This window comes from Podarcis liolepis (genome assembly GCF_965112155.1).
Source record: "Podarcis liolepis genome assembly, chromosome: 12".
Taxonomy (NCBI): Eukaryota; Metazoa; Chordata; class Lepidosauria; order Squamata; family Lacertidae; genus Podarcis; species Podarcis liolepis.
This window is the reverse complement of record NC_139563.1, coordinates 43,527,473-43,549,319: the sequence shown is the minus strand read 5'-3', so window position 1 is coordinate 43,549,319 and position 21,847 is coordinate 43,527,473. Positions and strand designations below refer to the sequence as shown.

Sequence of the window (21,847 nt, the reverse complement as noted above, 5' to 3'; positions counted from 1 at the left end):
TCGCAGAAGGTGGAGGGTGTCTCCTAAAGGGGCAGTCTAAAAAAAATTAAATACTTAGTAAACTGAAAAGGTGGGTCAACATTAGCTCACCCATTCTCACAGTAGAGAAACTTGTGTGTGTGTGTGTGTGTGCGCGCGCACACACACACACGCATGTGTATGGGGTATATGGATTTTCAGACTCTCTCAAGAATCTAGCATTCAAAGAAGTAGACAGGCCATTTCCCCCCCCCCCCCTCAAATCTTCCCATGTGTCATCTGCCTGCATTGCATGACTTTCCAAGAGGAGAAGAGGTGGGGAGGATTGCTGAACTCCAGAACACTCAAAAGCACCCAACTTCACTTAACAGTTTGAATCCTCTGCTTATGCTGACCGGCAGAGAGACAACAATCTACGAAGTTTCATGTTTCATCCTGGAAAGGGGTATAGGAGCAAGCAACCGAGACTCCAGATGGAGACATATGCAGCTGCTATTTGTTCTTTGGCCTGGGCAGGCCATGGGTGCTTTCAGATTCTCAAACATTTACATTAATAATAAGCAAACAGCTCAGGGCCTAATGGACGTATCCAGCAGTGCTGCTACGGTTGATTGGCCAGATGCAGAAAACAGGCTGGGGGAGAGCAGAAATGAAGAGGATAATGAAAGAATAGGAACCACCAGTGTCTCCAAGAGGTCAGAAGACACTCATTAAATGTGCTTGCCTTCCTGGTTCCTTGATGTGGCTGTCCCTTAACCCCCTGATAAGCAAACGGCGAGTTGTTAAAAATTAACCAGTATTGCTTTAAAACAAAATAAAATCCCCACCAACCCAATGCATTTCTGAACAGGAGAGCAACAAGCAGTGACCACTGATGTAACCCTAACCGATGGGTCTGCTTTTGTCCGGATAAACAGCCCTTTTTTTCCTCTTAGGAAATTCCAGGAATAAACGTTTATCGGGCAAATTAGGCAAATGCCGAGGTTCCAGGGGGAGACCTTTGAGACAGGTCTTGGTTACATGGGCACTGTTTATAAACTGGCGCCTGCTTATGAGTCAAAGCTTGATCTCCCACCTTGTACAGCATACTCGCCCTTGCCCAAGAGTGAAAAGGCAGGTCATGCTTAGACCTTGCTATGGAAATACTTGGCCACCCTATTTGAGGCCAGGCAGGAATTTTCTCTCCACTCAAATTGAGCCTGTGTAGCTCATAGCAATTGTCACAACTTGTTGGCAGACAAGTCAGGGCGGAGGGTGGGGGCCTTCCCCCACCCCCATATAAAAGAAGCAGGGTGCCCCATTAAAGGGATTCAGGGGGAGGTGTTTCTGTCCAGATGGGGGCCAATGGGCCAAAGTACTCCCTTTGATGGCAATCCAGCATTTGATGTATGTCATAAAGGTAAAGGGACCCCTGACCATTAGGTCCAGTCGTGACCGACTCTGGGGTTGCGGCGCTCATCTCGCTTTATTGGCTGAGGGAGCCGGCGTACAGCTTCCGGGTCATGTGGCCAGCATGACTAAGCCACTTCTGGCGAACCAGAGCAGCGCACGGAAACACCGTTTACCTCCCCCCCCCCCCCGGAGCGGTACCTATTTATCTACTTGAACTTTAACGTGCTTTCGAACTGCTAGGTTGGCAGGAGCAGGGACCGAGCAACAGGAGCTCACCCCGTCGCGTGGAATCGAACCGCCAACCTTCTGATTGGCAAGTCCTAGGCTCTGTGGTTTAACAGTGCCACCCTTTGTGTCCCTTGATGTATGTCATAGGTGTCATAGGGAGATCCTTAAGCCAGGATCAACTCCGACAGTTCATCAACCAACAGTTGGGCTTGATGATACTGGATACACACCCAATGTCTACGCCAAAACCTACTGACATCCGTAATCAAGAAAGTTGTGGCCTGTTTAATCCCAAGATATGCACCCTGTGTTTGTTGTATATCTCCCTGGCCCCCAGCAGCTCAGGGCTCACTGTGCCTTTGCCATCAACCAGCTGTGTACACTTCTACAGTAAAGCCGGATAATTATTTCTTCCTATCCAGTTCAATCAGTCACTTCCATCAAACCAGAAGAGGTGCCTAATTCTTGAGAAGTCCTCTTATCTGTTCTCCGATTACGTGCCCTAAATCTTCAGCTCACCTATGCACATAGGAAAGGTCTTGTGAGGAATGCTGTGAGCCTAGATACCAGCAGAAGAAAGATAGATCCCCATGCAGCAGATTAACCTTAAACCCTGGGATAAAAGGTCACAAAATGCTGGAAGATTATTAGGAACATAGGAAGGTTGCTTATACTGAATCAGACTATTGGCCCACCTAGCTCACTATTGTCTACACCAGCGTTTCCCAAACTTGGGGTCTCAGCTGGTCTACACTGACTGGCAATGGCTCTGCGAGGTTTCAGAGAGGGATCTTCCCCAGCCTTAACATGAGATGCCAAGGATTGAATTTGGGATTTTCTGCATGAAAAGCAGATGCTCAATCACTGCCCCATGGTGCTTCCCTGACTATTTCTCCATAATGGACTATTCCTCCATAATGAAACTCTGGCCAAGTCTCTGCCAGAGTTATAGATCTGTTGCCGCCGCCACCACCTTGAAAGCAGAGACCAGTGAGATCAGGGAACTCAATCCCATTTCCATCAAAGAAGACAAATAAAATATATTTTCAATTACAACAGGCAGTCTTTCAATCTTTACGAAGGATTTCTTCTAAAAATACTGAACTGAAACTAATCTCTCTGCATTGCTTTCCTATGTGCCCTTTTTCGGAAGGTGCGAGGAGAAGAAGGAAATGTGCGCACAATCCATACACAGTATGTGCTTCAGTGTCGGGGCTGTTTCCGAAACAAGAGAGTTTAAAGAAGAAGAAAGAAAAACAGCCATGTTCCAGTGCAGAAAAAGGTGGCTAACTTTCTAGACAAGGACTTTTGCAGGTGTTCGGGTTTGAGCTTATTTTGTTCTTTCTCCTTATACGGCGCAGAGTTTCAATTCCCAGAAGGGACTTCCTGCAATGCCTTAGGCCAGGCATGGCCAAACTTGGCCTTCCATCTGTTTTGGGACTACAACTCCCATCATCCCTAGCTAACAGGACCATTGGTCAGGGATGATGGGAAATGTAGTCTCAAAACAGCTGGAGGGCCAAGTTTGGCCATGCCTGCCTCAGGCACACACTGACCCAGGGCTCTGCACTATTCGATGAAACAGAAAGGTATTGGGAAGACTGGCTGGTTGCTTGTTAAGGTTCATTTTGAAGCTTGTTTCCAGCTAAGTAGATTATTGCCAGAGGTAGGTGGGGTAGTGGGGGTGAACAGCAGGATGCCTGTTCATTTGAATGGCCCTGTATTATTTTGTCACAAATTGCAACCCTGAGGGACAAATACCAAGCATTGTTTTTACTTCTATGACATCTCTACCTGTAGCAACGCGCAAGGTATAAAAACAGACAAAGTGTAATGAATGTCATGGGGAACTACCCTGTGGAATATCTTCCCTTGGAGGTTCAGAGGGGCACTAACTTCTTCTTGGCGGGGTGCCAACTGGAATAAAATACTATGGGGTCCCAGGTAATCCCCACCCCACATAATCGATCACATGACACAGTGTACACACACCATTTGAATGGCAATGCCTATCAGTTTGGGGGAGGGCACCCCCCTCAATTTTTTGTTGTGGGGGCCAAGGAGTTGACACCTAGGAGTTGACTGCCTCTTGCAGTTGAAAAATACCTATTTGCCCAGATGTTTCCTGATCACTAATACTGAACATTTTATCTTTCCTTTCTACCTAGCTAGTGGAGGCTTACAACCTAATTAGAAACACGCTCTGCGGCAAACCTGTTATTAAGAATTGCACAAACATCTAAAACCAGCAGCCAATCCACAAGAAAGCAAACTAAGCAAACCAAATCCTGGTCAAATATGATTTAAAAAAAAAACCCACCTGGTACCTACGTAAAGGTAAAGGGACCCCTGACCATTAGGTCTAGTTGTGACCGACTCTGGGGTTGCTGCGCTCATCTCGCTTTATTGGCCGAGGGAGCCGCCGTACAGCTTCCGGGTCATGTGGTCAGCGTGACTAAGCTGCTTCTGGCGAACCAGAGCAGCACACGGAAACACCATTTACCTTCCCGCTGGAGCGGTACCTATTTATCTACTTGCACTTTGATGTGTTTTCGAACTGCTAGGTCGGCAGGAGCAGAGACCGAGCAACGGGAGCTCACACCATCGCGGGGATTCGAACCGCCGACCTTCTGATCGGCAAGTCCTAGGCTCTGTGGTTTAACCCAGAGCGCCACCCATGTCCCTTACCTGGTGCCTAAAAACATACTAATAAGTGTTTTGTTTCCTAACATACAGAAAGAAATAGAGAGGCTTCTGTGAATTACACAGCCAACTATAACAAACCGTGATCCATACTTTGGTAATAAACTTGTGAGGGAATAGCCTGGCTTCCCCCACTCCCTGATCGTTTAATGCCCTGGGATAAGTTAAGAATGAGCAACAGTTAATGTTTCCAACTGAAAACCGGGGGGGGGGGGGCAAGATAATACATGAAACGCGGCCAAAAAATATCTAAGATGTTTAAGGCTACATGCATTGTGCCATTCCAACCCACACATTTGCAGTGTGCCAATCATACAGTCGTGCCACTCTCTGCATTTTCTTAACATCCAATATTTCAGAATGAATCCATTTCTGTCAAGCTTTGACTCTGTGCCATTTACTTCTGGCTCCCGTGAGCTCTCGCCACTGGTGTTTGAAGCAAGACTGCACACAATGTTAGCCACAATCCACACGTATCTTGTAGTTCCTTGAGAAACAGCGCTGTCTGGTGCATTTTCCCTCAAACCACCACCCATCTGATTTGTAAAAGCAAGCTGCGGTCAAGCTGAGGTGTGTACATTTGAGACAGCCATTGCACATTAAGTAGATGACATGCATGTACAGACGAAAGCTTCACTGAATAGGAGTTTCGTACAGTAAAACAAATCAGGTAACCTTCTCTGGTGTGTAAGGTAAAGGGACCCCTGACCATTAGGTCCAGTCGTGACCGACTCTGGGATTGCGACACTCATCTCACTTTATTGGCCGAGGGAGCCAGCGTACAGCTTCCGGGTCATGTGGCCAGCATGACTAAGCCGCTTCTGGCAAACCAGAGCAGCGCAAGGAAACGCTGTTTACCTTCCCGCTGGAGTGGTACCTATTTATCTACTTGCACTTTGACGTGCTTTTGAACTGCTAGGTTGGCAGGAGCAGGGACCGAGCAATGGGAGCTCACCACGTCGCAGGGATTCAAACCGCTGACCTTCTGATCGGCAAGTCCTAGGCTCTGTGGTTTAACCCACAGCGCCACCCGTGTCCCTCTCTGGTGTGTACAGCAACATAAAAAACACCATGGAACACAACCACAAACGGGTACAACAGCATCTGTCTCCTCTGCCAATATAACCTGTTGTGCCAAATGTTGCCTCTGAGAACTGGCATGGTGGTAGAAAATGAGGCAAGCATGCATACCTAACAAAACTGTTTCTCGTGAGGACCATACAGGAAGCAGATTCGTTCCACACAGCAGAATAAGCAGGAAATGTACTCTACAAGGCAGGCCTCAAGTGCCAGGGGTGCTATTTTTCTAGAAAAAGAGGAGCCAGAACTTACCACAAATGCCTCCCTCATTCTCTCCCTCGCGATGGTGCCCACCTGAGAGATGCCAGAACCTACCTGAGGGGTGCCAGGACGGAGTTCTGGCTGAAAAGAAGCCCTGGCCTGACTTCAGAAAGGTCCCACAGCCTTTGCTCTCTAGCTAGCTAGCTTCATTAGACAACAATTGTTTCCACCTGCAGCAGAGCTCTGGGGAAAGGCTTGGTAACAGAGTGGATCATCACAGAGTCCACTCCTGCTCATTTGAAAGGAACCGAAACCCAAGTTATAAAATAAGCAGCTAACTATGAGGAATCCAGAACAACAGAGGTCCAAAGGAATCCTGGAGAGTATTTATGTTTGAAGAATTATTGTTAAGAGTTTTTGAAATGTGAAATACCACAAAAGCTAAGATGCTCATAGCCAGAGAATTCTGGATACTTTTAAAATACTTTGGCACCAGCTCTATGATTCTGCTCAAGTTTAAAATATTAGAGCTGTTTAATTCAGTTGTGGATTGCTGATCCAGGGCTGGCAACTTTATTATTATTATTATTATTATTATTATTATTATTATTATTATTATTATTATTATTATTATTTCAACACGTTACTTCTAAATAAACACAGAAATGGTTCTTACAGATTCCCCCACAACTTCTAACAGTATTTTAATATGAGTAGGATTTTTTTTGCCAACCATGCTTTATTTTAAGCATGAAACATTGTTATACCTCTGATGGCGTCACAACCTGGGTTATATAACGACTTTTTCTGTGAGCTTTTTTGCAGCCAACAGTTTGGGGAATAAGCATTTAATGTTGTTTTATTTTAAAGCATTTATATCCCACTTTTCCTTTTAAACTGTTTAAAGTAACAAACAAACAAATAGCAGACTACTGAAACATTAAAACGTATCAAAATATTCTCGAGTTTACAACCAGTTTTATTTTTAAAAAAGCAAAACAAAACAGAAAAATAGCCCCCGCACATAGTTTTTAAAAAATACAGGAAGTGCCCATCAACTTCCATGGGGGTGGAGCTATGCAAAGTGACTGCAGAGAATAGGATTCTCTAGCAACGAAGATGGATAAAGTTATCAATGTAATTTTGTTGTCCTTGGAAAAGATTGGGGCTATGACTCAATGCACAAGCATATCTCTGATAATGGAATGTGGGAGTTTCTGAGTAAAGGCAGCACCAATGATAATCATGACAGCATGGATGCTAATAAACTTAGGGAGTCAAGTTCTCTTTTCTCCTTCAGACAACTTCATCTGACTACTACTCAGATTTCTCTGTCTTTATGTGCAATTGTTTGCGTTTGTAAATTAAAGCTCTTTGACTTTGGTCCACACCTTACAGAAATTAGATCTGGCTGCTTGACACAGTATCTAATATAAATAAGGAAAACAAACTGGGTGGTGACAAAAAAAAGAGACAATAAGACCAGTAATACTTCAGTGTTGCCGTGGTTGCAATCAAGTCATTTACTCTATAGCAGTCCTATCAGAGGTACTGAAACTGTTCAGGTATAAATGGTTTGAAGATTGAAGTAATCAAATTCATTCAAATTTATGGTCAGAGGAAAATACTAGTTTAGAGGAATGACATTAAAGTATGCAAAACTATTAAAACATTTTTTTCCAAATGCCAATGGTATTAATAATATTTAATTTGAATTTATTTCTATTGCCAGATCCCTCACTTAAGAGTTGATTTCCAACAAAGTCAACAGGGCTAAAATGGAATAACTGTTTAAAATGCTGTCTCAACAAATATAATCTTATGCTGGCCCTGAATCAAAGATGTTAGTTAAGATCACTTCTGATTTTGGACAAGTTTAGGTTTGAAGAGGAAAAGTAATCTGGAGAATTGTCATGCAGTTTATACTTCAGTGCTCCAAAGCTGGCCAGAACCACAGAAAGTTAAGCATTCTTTAGCTCAGTAAACCAATTATATTAAAAAACAACAACAGTAATATGTATCAACGAGTGTGCACTAACACCGTGTTGGATATACAGTGGTACCTCAGGTTAAGTACTTAATTCGTTCCGGAGGTCCGTTCTTAACCTGAAACTGTTCTTAACCTGAAGCACCACTTTAGCTAATGGGGCCTCCTGCTGCTGCCGCGCCACCGGAACCCGATTTCTGTTCTTATCCTGAAGCAAAGTTCTTAACCTGAAGCACTATTTCTGGTTACAGATAGGTAGCCGTGTTGGTCTGCCATAGTCAAAATAAAAAAATTCCTTCCAGTAGCACCTTAAAGACCAACTAAGTTAGTTCTTGGTATGAGCTTTCGTGTGTTATTTTCACTATTTCTGGGTTAACGGAGTGTGTAACCTAAAGCGTATGTAACTCGAGGTACCACTGTATTCCACAAATGGAGGCCTTTCTTTCTGTAGAGCAAGTATCTCTTTTCTAAGGAAGTTCTTGTGGATCCAAGCTACCATTTCCATGATTATATAATGGCAGAGATGGGAAACCTGCATCTTTCTAAAGGCTGTTGGACTACAGCTCCCATGATCCCTTGCCACTGGTCCTGCTGGCTAGTGCTGATGGTAGATGAAGTCCAACAACATGTGGAAGGACACTGGTTTACCACCCTGTATATAGGGCTATATACACTTACAGAAAAAGGTATCTATGAAATCAGTACTTTATAAAGCTTTGCAAACACATAGATTAAACACTTTGAGATAGATGTCAATTTTAAAAAAAAGATTTGAAAGAGGTAGAAAGATGCTTTGGGCACATGCCTAAGAAAACACACAAGAGGGGAAAATATGATTGTTGATCGCAGAGTTTGTTTAATCAGACTGCTACTGGTCCATTTTATAAGAACACAAATGTTCTTGTGGCATATGTGCAACAAAAATGAAACTGTAGGTGAAATATGTATTTAAATATGTGTACATATCTGAGGAGGGAAGCAGGTGGTGCTGTGGGTTAAACCACAGAGCTAGGACTTGCGGATCAGAAGGTTGGCGGTTCGAATCTCCACGACTGGGTGAGCTCTCGTTGCTCTGTCCCTGTTCCTGCCAACCTAGCAGTTCGAAAGGATGTCAAAGTGCAAGTAGATAAATAGGTACCACTCGGGGGGGGGGGAAGGTAAACAGCGTTTCCGTGCGCTGCTCTGGTTCGCCAGAAGCGGCTTAGTCATGCTGGCCACATGACCCGGAAGCTGTACGCCGGCTCCCTCGGCCAATAAAGCGAGATGAGCGCCACAACCCCAGAGTCGGCCATGGCTGGACCTAATGGTTAGGGGTCCCTTTACATTTACATATCTGAGGAAGTGGACTGTAGTCAATGAAAGCTTATGCTATGGTTAGTTTCTTAGTCATTATGGTACCATGGGACTCATGTTGATTTTGCTGCCACAAATTAATTTTTATTTTATTTTATTAGATAGGTAGATATATAGATAGATAGATCACCTTTATCTTCCAAAGTGATGTGCATGGTTCTCCTCCTCTCCATTTCATCCTTACAACAAACCTGTGAGATAGGTTAGGCTAGGAGATGCTGAGAGGCCCAAGGTCACCCAGTGAGAGATGATTCGAACCCTGCATTCCCAGGTGTTAGCCCAACATTCTAACAATTGTGCCGCACCGGCTACTCCCGCCAGAAGCACGAAACGTAGATGCCTTTCTTCCATTGTAAAAGAGCCTACACATTTCTCAAGATCAAATGTAATGCGGGAAAGAAAAACCTTCCAGCAACATTTTCCCCCTTTTCCTTATTTACTTGGTTACCATTGAGTTCATGACGACTTGTTTTCTTGTACAGTAGTTCTATCTGCACTGCTTGACAGACTACTGTGACAAGGTTACCCTTAAATTGATAAAAGGTTTGATGGTGTCGATCCATTTGTCAAAAATGTCTGGCATTGTGCGTAATGGACTCTGCAGCAGGAGTGTCACTAGCATTCCAGCTGGCTATTTTCTATTCAGTGCGCTGCACACATCACACACAAAAAGGCATGCCATCAAGATGCGGAAGTGTCAGGAGGCTTAGATAACAATGACACTTATCAAACATGAAAACCTACTTTCTTTCACTCTCCAGAACTACACACCAATTAAGGCCAATTAAAGCTGTACTAAGTGCCATCCCATTCTTTGGAACCATATAAATAACGACCTTTATTAACAGCAGAGGCTTAGAAAAAAGGATTGTTGACAAAAAAACACAAAGAGCTTAGTTGAGAACTTTCCCCACATTCATTTAGAAAGGGTTCTCCAGCCTCATATCATTTCCCTTTATCTTTGCTGGGCTTAATGATGGGGTTGTGATGCTCTCAAAGTCTGTATAACCTTCAGAGCATAATGGCAAAAAGAGGGATACTAGCTACCCACCCAAACTCACTGTCTAAGTTAGAGGGAGTGAATATTGTGCCACAAAGCATGCAAAACTCCAAGGGTCTATTTACCCTGTGAATATGCATTAAGGCTGTGGATAGCTCAGATGGTAGAGAATGAGACTCTAGTGTGGTGTAGGGGTTAAGAGCGACAGACTCGTAATCTGGGGAACCGGGTTCGCGTCTCCGCTTCTCCACATGCAGCTGCTGGGTGACTTTGGGCTAGTCACACTTCTCTGAAGTCTCTCAGTCCTACTCACCTCACAGAGTGTTTGTTATGGGGGAGGAAGGGAAAGGAGATTGTTAGCCGCTTTGACTCCTTCGGGTAGTGATAAAGTGGGATATCAAATCCAAACTCCTCCTCCTCCTCCTCCTGTTCTTCTTCTTCTTCTTCTTCTTCTTCTTCTTCTTCTTCTTCTTCTAAATCCCAGGGTCATGAGTTTGAGTATCATGATGAATGAAAGATTTCTGCATAGCAGTGTTGGACTAAAAGACCCCGGTAGCCCCTTCCAACTATACAATTCTATGGTTTTATGCACACTTCCTGGGAGCAAATCCCATTAAAGACTTAGTTCTGAGGACACATTTGAATTATGGTGCTGGAGGAGACTCTTGAGAGTCCCATGGACTGCAAGAAGATCAAACCTATCCATTATTAAGGAAATCAGCCCTGAGTGCTCCCTGGAAGGACAGATCCTGAAGCTGAGGCTCCAATACTTTGGCCATCTCATGAGAAGAGAAGACTCCCTGGAAAAGACCCTGATGTTGGGAAAGATGGAGGGCACAAGGAGAAGGGGATGACAGAGGGTGAGATGGTTGGACAGTGTTCTCGAAGCTACTAACATGAGTTTGACCAAACTGCAGGAGCCAGTGGAAGACAGGAGTGCCTGGCGTACTCTGGCATATGGGGTCACGAAGAGTCGGACACGACTAAATAACAACAACACATTTATGATGGATGGCACAGAAAGTGGCTGTCTTAGGGATTCTTATATTCCAGCATTGAGCAGAGTTGGGCTAGTTGACTCCAGGGTCCCTTCCAATTCTACAATTCTATGATTCCATAATTCTATAAGAACTTACAAGGGCCATAAAGTTTGCTGTGCCATATGTCCCATGGACTGCAAGGTACCCTAGACAACCACAACAGTCCTGTGCTATTAGGCATTACCCTTGTGAGATATGGCTAAGGTAACGAGCAAATAAATGAAAAAATGTGGGATGTTTTGGGGTGGGGGTTTTTTGGACTCTTGAATGTTAAAATGCCAGCTGGTATAAATTAGACTACCCCTAGTTGTGTTTTTACACCTGTTGTGGATTAGACCATGTAATCTTTTCTGAAATTCTCTGCGACTGTCACAAGTGAAAAGACAAATGAAAGCATGGTGTTGGGGGGATATCAGAGAACTGCAGATCTGGGAGAGACCAAAGAATATTGTTTATATGCTGTAAGTTTATTGTATGATCCTCCACAGATCACCTCCCCAACTCCTAGGTCCATGAACTCTTGCTTGCATAGTTTAGTCTGCCACAAAATGGGGCTAATCTGAAATGCAGTCCGACTGGTAAACCAGGGCGGTCATATTTCGGAAGCATGGAGGCAGGCAATATTCAGCAGTAAAACCTACTGAAACTCCTCATTGCTCCAGCAGCCACCATTGCCCCTCAAAACTCCCCTCTCCAGACAACGTATTCATAGAAAAACCAAGAATGGCTGCTTCCGGGCAAATGGAACTGTAAGGAGCTTTGGAGAGTTTCCCACCCTGAAAAATCAGATGCCCCCAAAATGTGAAAGGGGAGAAGTGATTTCACCCAAACCCCAGCCAAAGGTTGGCCAAACCTTTGGATGGCTGTAAGTTTGGAAGTGGAATGGCAAGGTGGCTACAGTATGGGGCAGGCCTGGACTCTGGTAATATGGCACCTTGAGCGAGAACAAAATTTGGCTCTCCCCCCCTCAAATATTTCTTATTTTCACTATAATTTATTTTGGTACAATTGCTTTTTTATGGATCTTCTAAGTAGGTACCCGTATAAATATAGGTTGTTGTTGTTTTGCGTCCCTTAGACTCAGCACACTTTTGGGGGGAACTGCCCACACAACCCTAAATCCGGCACTGTATTGTATTAACTACAGGAACACCCAGATTTGAATACCACACTCAGCCATGAAGCTCACTGGGTAATGCTGGGCCGGTTACTAGAGAGCCAGTGTGGTGTAGTGGTTAAGAGCGGTGGACTCGTAATCTGGTGAACCGGGTTCGCGTTTCCGCTCCTCCACATGCAGCTGCTGGGTGACCTTGGGCTAGTCACACTTCTCTGAAGTCTCTCAGCCCCACTCACCTAACAGAGTGTTTGTTGTGGGGGAGGAAGGGAAAGGAGAATGTTAGCTGCTTTGAGACTCCTTTGGGTAGTGATAAAGCGGGATATCAAATCCAAACTCTTCTTCTTCTACTACTATCTCTCAGCTTAACGTACCCCGGAAGGAAGCAGGGTAAAATTAGTGGAAGTGAGAATTGTGTACATCAATCTAGAGCAGGGGTCAGCAAACTTTTTCAGCAGGGGGCCGGTCCACTGTCCCTTAGTCTTTGTGGGGGACCGGACTATATTTTTTTTTGGGGGGGGGGGTTGAGCGAATTCCTATGCCCCACAAAGAATCCAGAGATGCATTTTAAATAAAAACACATATTCTACTCATGTAAAAACACCAGGCAGGCCCCACAAATAATCCAGAGATGCATTTTAAATAAAAGGACACATTTGACTCATGTAAAAACACACTGATTCCCGGACGGTCTGCAGATCAGATTGAGAAGGTGAATGGGCCGCATCCAGACCCTGGCACTTAGGTTGCCTACCCCTGGTCTAGAGCTACTTGGAGAAAAGGCAGGATATAAATGTAATAAGCAATCAAAGATTTTTCAATCATTTTATTCTTTTTTAAAATTGATTTTTGAAGTACAGACATGTATTAGATACTTTGGATACCCAAGTTCTTGTGCATATTATTTTTTTTACAAGAAGATGAATAGCAGGAATCTGTAAGCCCTCTCCCTTCTCCCCTAAAAACTTTCAGGTAATTATATTTTAGTGGATATATCTGGGGTTTTAAGACCTGTGAATCTGTGGTGCTACTGTGAGCTTTGTTTTATGGCCACTGGTTTCATACTGTATTATATTTCATGCTTTTATTTTTTAATACAACTGCTTTTAACTTTCATTATAAGCTGCCCAGAGACTTACTGGGTGGCATATAAACAGTGACAGTAAAATAAAGCACATATGTAAGCAGATTAGACATTTTAATGGCTAACTGGAATCTTTGGCCATTCTGCGCTATACATTCAATCAGGTTTCAAGCAGCAACCTATTTTGAATTCAGGTAAGGAATAAAACCATCAAGTTTTATTGGCCAGGCTCTACTTATTCTTCTGTTCTTAACAAGATGGCAACCTGTCTATCAAATTTATAAATATGAAGAAAACATACAAACTGACGTCTCCATTCAGAATGAAGCAAGGCCCCTGTGGTGGAGATTAGGCAGCTGGATTTGCAGAAAAGTTTGATGAGCATTTAGGAAATGTGGGGCATTTAAGTGAGAGGACAACTGCAAGGTGAACGACGTGGCAGGGCTTTGTTGCAGAGAAAGCCAACCCCTTCAAGCTTCCTTATTCAACAGGCCATGCGTGCATACTCCTTCCAGAGGCAGATTTAAGGGAGCGTGGCCAGTTCGCCAGCATAGAATTGCACAGTTGGAAGGGACTCTGAGGGTCATCTAAGTCCAACCCCCTACAAAATAGGAATCTCAACTAAAGCATCCAAGCTTGCTCCATTTCCCATGTGACAGCCCTTTAGATATCTGAAGACTGCTATCATATCTCCTCTCAGTCTGCTCTTTGCCAAGCTAAACAAACCCAGTTCCTTCAACCCTTCCTCACAAGGCTTGATTTCCTTCTCCTTTATCATGTTGGTTGTTCTCCTCTCCAAACATCCCAGCTCGTCAATATCGTTCTTAAATTGTGGTGCCCAGAACTGGACACGGTACAATGCTTTAAATATGTCTTTATTCCATGTTAAATTGCATCATTTTGTCATTTTGTTATATATATATATATATATGGTGCCCTGGGCTCCTTTGTGAGGAAGGGCAGGATGCAAATTTAATAAATAAAGTGAAAATGAAAATAAGTAAGTTTCATTTCCCCTGCCAAGCTGCTCCAACCCAACCATCTGCGCAAAGTTCTTGCTAAATGTTCTTGCTACACTGTTCAGTGTTGGCTTCAAGCCAAAAGCAGCATACAAACTCAAATAACTTTATCTGAAGCTCAAAAGGATGCACCATGAATAGGAACAAAACAACAAGCACAGGCAACAAAGCATGTCTATAGATCCCTGCTAGCTGCAGACTCACAGCTTTAGACCCAACAATCAGGAAGTGATCTTTGAAAAATTCAGGAATGCGTCCTTACTGAATGGTTCCATACATCACACGCCCTTTGCTCCAGCTATGGAAGCTCCTCCTATGGCTCTAGATACCAGGACACCTCTGAATAGCGGAAATACAACAGAGAAGAACGGCTGCTGCATCCCTTCCATGTTGCTTTCCCAGTGTCACTTCACTTGGTAAGTCAATGCTGGAATCAGTGTCTTTCCCCACAGTCATTATTAAGACTTTTCCACCGACAGAGAGGCTTCTGCCCATTTCCTCTGCTTAGCCAATCAAAATGTTCACTACCAGCAAGCTCCCACTGCTGCCTCCAGCGTCTCTCTCCCACCACCGAAATGGCTGTCAAGCCCGAAATGAGGCAGAAATCCAAACAACAGAAGATCAATGTAAAGGAGGGGCTGACACAAATGTGAACTTTGAGGAAATGCTGCAGAGCCAAGGCAGAATTGCGCGCTGTTGACCGAAAGAGGGGCCGCCCGGGAGATATAATTGAGTGATTATGGCCTTCTGTTTAAAATATAAAAGTTGACATGGGCTAGGGAACTAAAGCAGACCTACTGAGATTAATGAGCATGACTAAGTTAGGTCCATTAACTTCAACAGGTCTACTCTTGAGTAAAATGCAGTTGCGCACCACCCAGTGCAATTACGGTATATCCAGAAGTGAGGCGCATACATTAGTCCATCACAAGACTTCAATGCTTAAAGGTAAAGGTACCCCTGGCCATTAGGTCCAGTTGCAGACGACTCTGGGGTTACGGCACTCATCTCGCTCTATAGGCTGAGGGGGCCGGCGTTTGTCCGCAGACATCTTCCGGGTCATGTGGCCAGCATGACTAAGCTGCTTCTGGCGAACCAGAGCAGCACATGGAAACACTGTTTATCTTCCCGCCGGAGCGGTACCTATTTATCTACTTGCATTTTGACATGCTTTCGAACTGCTAGGTGGGCAGGACCAAGCAACGGGAGCTCACCCCGTCGCGGGGATTCGAACCACAACCTTCTGATTGGCAAGCCCTACTCCCCATTTGGAGGATGTGGGTGGCGCTGTGGTCTAAACCACTGAGCCCCCGGGCTTGCCGATCAGAAGGTTGGCGGTTCAAATCCCCACAACGGAGTGAGCTCCCATTGCTCTGTCCCAGCTCCTGCCAACCTAGCAGTTCAAAAGCAAGCCAGTGCAAGCAGATAAATAGGTACCACTGTAGTGGGAAGGTAAACGGCATTTCTATGCCCTCTGGTTTCCATCATGGTGTCCCATTGCGCCAGAAGTGGTTTAGTCCTGCTGGTCACATCACCTGGAAAGCTGTCTGGGGACAAACATCGGCTTCCTCAGCCTGAAAGCGAGATGAGCGCTGCAACCCCATAGTCGTCTTTGACTGGACTTACCTGTCCAGGGGTCCTTTACCTTACCTTTTTTACCTTTACTCCCCATTCCAGGAGGAATAGGAGATTTTTGGCAGCATGAATGCAGCCATGTTTCTTTTATTCATTTGAAGGGGAGATCATGCTGGGGTGGGATGTGCTTAGGAAAGTATTGGCTGCCAGGAATATGCTCACTATGTGTTCAGAGGCAGTCATCTCCCCTTCGCACTTCACAAGCTTCTCCACAACACACACCATGCAAACACTGATGTCGCAGTGCCATGTGAAGCAGATTTAAGACTTGCTTTCTTCTGGAAAAGCGGGTAGCGGGGGAGGAGGTTTGCAGCAGGGAGCAGCAAGCACAAATCTCTGTGAGCTGCCACGGGTTCCCCCATAATTTCTCTTTAAAAAATTCCCCTTTGTTTGGTTGCATGAATACTGTCATTCAATGTTCTCTGCTATAACGTTCAGTTACAGAGAGGTATGCAGAAATAAGACACCGATATATTTCAGTCCCTCCGTTTCGTTCCAATTAAGAAGATTTATGGTAGCTCTTGTTCAAAAGAACTTAATTTTGATCCAATGCACTAATCTGGCAGCGTTAAGATTTTCAAGAGGCCATTCCACATATCCTAAAAAGTTGCTGCCGCAATAGCAGAGCGGGGACTTCTATCTGTTGCCTGCCTACCATACCCTCTCTTTTTCAACCCCAACAAGTTTCCCTAGCAACCACTAATGCATGCCCCCCACCTGGGATCAAGCAGCTGCCTCTCCTTCACACTCTCCAAAGACTCTGCGGGTCAAATTATGCTTCTTCCCAGCTCAGGTTGTCAGGAAGATTTTTATCACACTTGAGCTAAAAAGATGCAAGTTATCCTTTACCGGGTGCTGCCACTGTCAGCTATACCTTGCACCTAACTACTTCATTTGCACATAAATAAACCTGCCTCTGCGAGGTTAGAAGCTGCTTGGGACAATTTGTCCTTGTAGACGTGACACTCAGGCACATGCCTTAGCCACCGGAAGGGTAACAAATCACTATACTTACGGCTGGCACAGCTTGATAAGGTCCTGGTCGGTGGTGCCGGGTGGAAGGCCTCGGATGTACAGGTTGGTTTTACTCAACTGCTCGCCGCCGCTGCTGCTGTTGCTGCTGTTGTTGTTGCTACTATTAGTACTGGGGCTGGGAGGAGCCATGGGGTGGGGAGCTGGTGCATAGGAATGCTGAAAACAAGAAAGATCATTATTGGCAAAAAAAGAAGAAGAAATAAATAAATAAAAACCATCAGTGGATCAGTGGCATTACAGGAGACAACAGTGTCCCCCTAAGCGATCGTGTGTATTTAATGGCAGCTGTGAAGCAACTTCCTCAACCCAAGCCTTTATTGCAGGCCGACATGGTATGAACTAGTTTCCACCTGTCAGGAGCAGGTCAGCAATAAATGACATGGAATAATTTATTAGAAGAACCAAGATCTGTTCAGGAGTGCCAGGCGTAATGAGCATAGCAACTCTTCTCAGTAGGTCTTGAGGCAGTTGCGGGGACTGAAGATCCCTGCCTTCACACAACTAAGTCTCCCTCTGTCTCAGGTCCTTCCCAAGCAATCTGAGACTACGCTGGTGTTCTGTCCTCTTTATACCTCTCCTGGTCCTGGGAAATGGGGGCAGGGAGCTTGTAGCAGCAAGCGGGGCAGATACCCTGGCTTCTTCACCAGCCTGACTCATCTCTGCCTCTTGGCCTCTCCTCGCCTGCTACCCCTTCTGCTTCTAGACTTCTCTCTGTCACAGACTCTCCCTGCTCACTAAACCCTGTTACCTCTTCAGCTTCTGACACCTCCTCCTCCCAGGTTTTTCCCTCTGACCACTCATCACTGTCCCGCCACCACTCCTTGGGCTCTGAGCCTTCTTCTTCCCTGGGGGGTTCCACAGCTGATGCCTCCCACCATTCCTCTGCAGCCAGCCAGTCCACGAAACCACCCCCTTGAAGCTGAAATGATTTCAGTAAGACATCAAAGCAGTGGTAGCTAGTGCCCTTGGGGACTGGAATTGCGAAAGGCCGGGGTGGGGAAGGCAATGGTAAGGAGAACCGAAGCCAATGACAAGTGGTCAACTAATTCTAGTGATGTCACTGTCCTCCTCTCTGCTGAGTTCTGCAAGGGCAAAACTAAGGAGGAAGAAGTTGACAGCCATGGCAAGCCCAAGGGTTGGTTGGTTGTAAAAAGGCAGGCAATGGAGAGCTAGCTAAGTGCATCTCGCTGATGGATTACCCTCTACTGCATTTATGGAAGCACCATGCCATTGTCTCAAGGTTAGATTTAGGCCACTCCACTGCACTGAACATATAGTGACAAAGCATATAGATAGATATAGATATAACTTCCTACTGATTGTAAGCTACCTTGGGTGCTCCTATCTACTACATACAACAGAAAAGAAGGATATAAGTATTTTCACACAAGCCACTCAAGATATGCCTGAAGTCAGAACATGTAATGCAATATATCTTGTAAGAGAAGAAGTGGGGTGTCAGAGGCGTGTCAAACAAAGACCTGTAAAATGAGGAAGCCATCTCAGTGGTAGAACACATGCTTTGCTTGTAGAAGGTCCCAGGTTCAATACCTAGCATCTCAAAGAGAATTAGGTAAGCAGGTAATGGGATGGGAAGAATCCCTAGCGGCTTGAGGACCGGGAGAAGCATTCTCAAACTCAAAGGAGACAATCTAGGGCTAGGTGAACATATAGTCTATGAGGCAGTTTCCTATATTCCTATGACTGGCAAACTAAATCTGTCCCTCTACCTCCGATACTGAGCATGTGCTGACTTTCAACCTGTTGTCCAGGTTGTGATATACAAGGGAAAGAGAATTAAAAACAAAAACACATTATATGAGCTCACTATGGAGGATAGTAAGTGAAAATGATCAAAGTTCATTGCCTAGAATAGCTGTCAGAAAGAATGAAGTTACTGCCAAAAGTTCAATCAAGTAATATCATCATTAAAACCCATATCACTGTCATGGCAACAATTAGATATGTTAATAGGCAATAATCTCAAGGATGTGAGGTTCTGGAAATTAAGAACAACCTTCTGCATCCCGGCAAATACAATTCCCACCAGCCTCAATCAGCATAACCAATTGTCAGGGAAACATGGTCCAACATGGGGGGAGTGAATGCGGTCCCCTTCAGATGCTGGTGGGCTTCAATTACGATTGGCGCCAGACAGCACAGCTAGTGGTCTGGAACAACCTGACCACATTGACTAGCTCTGCTTTGGATGTCATTAAAAAGTCATAAATGAATCACAGGTGGTGGTGGTGTTCTTCAGAATTTGTATGTTGAGAATGGAAGTACTTCGAACTGGAGGAGATAGAGGAAGATGCCAAGGAACAGCAGCAGTGCCTCTTATCACTTCAGACAAATGAAACACGGCTGAGATAAGAGATGGTCATTGAGAAGGTTCTGACAAATGCTGTGATTCAGTACACTATAGGTACTGTTTGAAAACACCTTGTGTCAGTGGTTCTCAAAGGGTGGTGTTGTGGCAGGAGAGGATGGCAACTGTGGCAGGAAGATTCAAGGACATTCAAAGAAACATTTCAGTGTAGTATAGTACAGTATTATATCAAAATATTTTTTCTTCTATTTGCAGAATACGGATTGATATTTTCAATATGAGAGCAAGAACATCAAGTGATATTGAGGACAATCCTAGTTGTACTTTCCAATTTCTTACAAAAGAATGGTGTGGCGCAAGCAAATTTTATTCTGAAAGTGTGGCCCAGAGAGAAAAAGTTTGAGAATCATTGCCTTATCCATTGTATTGTATTATGAGTATTTATCTTTTTAGCAGTAGGACTATTATCTCACATCATTTATACAGCACTGCAAATGTTACCTTAAATATAATTGTCATGGCATGATAGTCCTCTTCACTCTGTTGTGCCTAGCAAAACGATGGCAATAATTATGAAAAATTAACCATGGAATGACTGATCTCTTCCAAGGATGAGCCCCGATAATAATTGCAAATTAATTAACAGTACCTTAAGGTCATATTTAGATATTGCAAAGAAACATCAAGTAAGGAAGTTATTGTTTTTAATTTATCTGACATTGTCAACTCAGCATTGTACTTTGCAAATAAGTGCTAACAAAGTAATTATCTCAAAAAATGTATCATTTTATTTTTTTAAAATAGCAATTCTCTCTGAGAATCCAAAACAAGGAAATGGTTTAGTTGTTTTTGAACACAGCTGGAATTATTGCATGCCTTTCATCGAGAAAATATTATCTATCAAAACTAAGTCTATTCAGTTAGTTTTTCACTGGGGAAACAAGGGGGCTTATCAAAATATCAGTGTCTTGCAAAAGAGGAAATAAAAATGGCCAATTTCCATCTAATGGCTAATTCACACAATACTCCTTTTATCCCTCTGAGCATTCCCTAGATCCATGAACACATGCTTACAAGAGTAATTACAATGTAAGAACTGGGTAATTAATCACAGACAGTCAGAAGCAATTCCTGTGACCATAGTGGTACCCCATTCCTGAATATATATCTGGCTGAAAATGTGCATCAACACAGCTACTAAAACCCCACCTTAAAGGTAAAGGTAAAGGGATCCCTGATCAATAGGTCCAGTCGTGGATGACTCTGGGGTTGCGGCGCTCATCTCACTTTACTGGCCGAGGGAGCTGGCGTACAGCTTCCGGGTCATGTGGCCAGCATGGCTAAGCCACTTCTGGCAAACCAGAGCAGCTCACGGAAACGCTGTTTACCTTCCTGCTAGAGCGGTACCTATTTATCTACTTGCACTTTGGTGTGCTTTCAAACTGCTAGGTTGGCAGGAGCAGGGACCGAGCAACGGGAGCTCACCCTGTCACGGGGATTTGAACTGCCGACCTTCTGATCAGCAAGCCCTAGGCTCTGTGGTTTAACCCACAGCAGCACCCGCGTCCCTAAAATCCCACCTTAGTGCTTTCTAAACAAATGATAAGAACATAGATTTATGCCTTTAGGTCTGTGCAAAGGCCAGTTGCTCTGAGTCTCATCCCTAGAATGTAAACCACTTTTTTAAAAACACAAGTAGTATGCATATGCATATGTATATATATATATAGAGAGAGAGAGGATAAATAATTAAAATGCACATCTCTCTATCTCATAAAACAGCTTTGCCCAATTCTCCAGTGGTGTAGCTTATGATACTTGCCAAGTTCATCATGGTGCCATAAACATGCACTGCTATGCTGTCAGTGCTTCCTGAATACAGTGGTGCCCCGCAAGACGAAAGGGTTTTCCGTTTTTGCGTTGCTTCACTAGACGAATTTCCCTATGGGCTTGTTTCGCAAGATGAAAACGTCTTGCGCTTTTTTTTAAAAGCCGCTTGAAGAGGCGCAGTTGCAACGGACCGTGCTTCGCAAGACAAAAAGCATCACAAGACGAAAAGACTCGCAGAACGAATTCTTTTTGTCTTGCGAGGCACCACTGTACTCTTCTGATTACTCTTCCATAAGTGGCTGTGGCATGGCAAGCACATGGGATAATCTCTCTAGGAGGTGCAGTGATCACAGAACTAGAACTTTTAAAGAGATTCAAGAAGGACACATGCAACACAGGCTAATCCAGTGTTTCCACAAACCACGGGGGTTCTCTGTATCATTATAAACGCTGAATCATTCACGGGGGGTAAGTGGGAATACTGTACACATGAGAACTATAGTCCAGCATACCTATTCTAAAAGAATTGAAAAATCATTGGGTTAAAAGAGAGACAGAGAAAGAGAGAGAGAGAGAGAGAGAGAGAGAGAGAGAGAGAGAGAGACTGATTAATTATAGAATTGTTGGGCTTCACCATTCCAAATGTTAACTAAAAATGAAGTGTTCTGAGTGACTCATTATTTCAGTCCACCCAGCTTTGGGGCAGGGGACTGAAATGTGTGCCCCCTCTTCCCCGTTATTTAAAGATGAGGGAAAGCATACTGTTAGATTCATTTCACCTGGCTACAGACAGAGCAAGTCATTCCATTTGAGCACTCTGCAGTAAATAAACTGGCCA

At 44.2% G+C, this 21,847-nt stretch overlaps 1 protein-coding gene across 9 annotated transcripts in view; it reads right to left on the bottom strand.

The window, feature by feature from the left end:
• The window catches only part of RBMS3 (RNA binding motif single stranded interacting protein 3), a gene marked incomplete at its 3' end in the record, with an annotated part of 736,799 nt that overhangs the window by 330,004 nt on the left and 384,948 nt on the right, over positions 1-21,847 (bottom strand). For all 9 annotated transcript variants that reach the window (XM_083468279.1, XM_083468278.1, XM_083468277.1 and 6 more), the window contains one exon: positions 16,831-17,006. In XM_083468279.1, the coding sequence (XP_083324405.1) occupies positions 16,831-17,006 (176 nt within the window). The remainder of the gene's footprint in view (positions 1-16,830; positions 17,007-21,847) is intronic.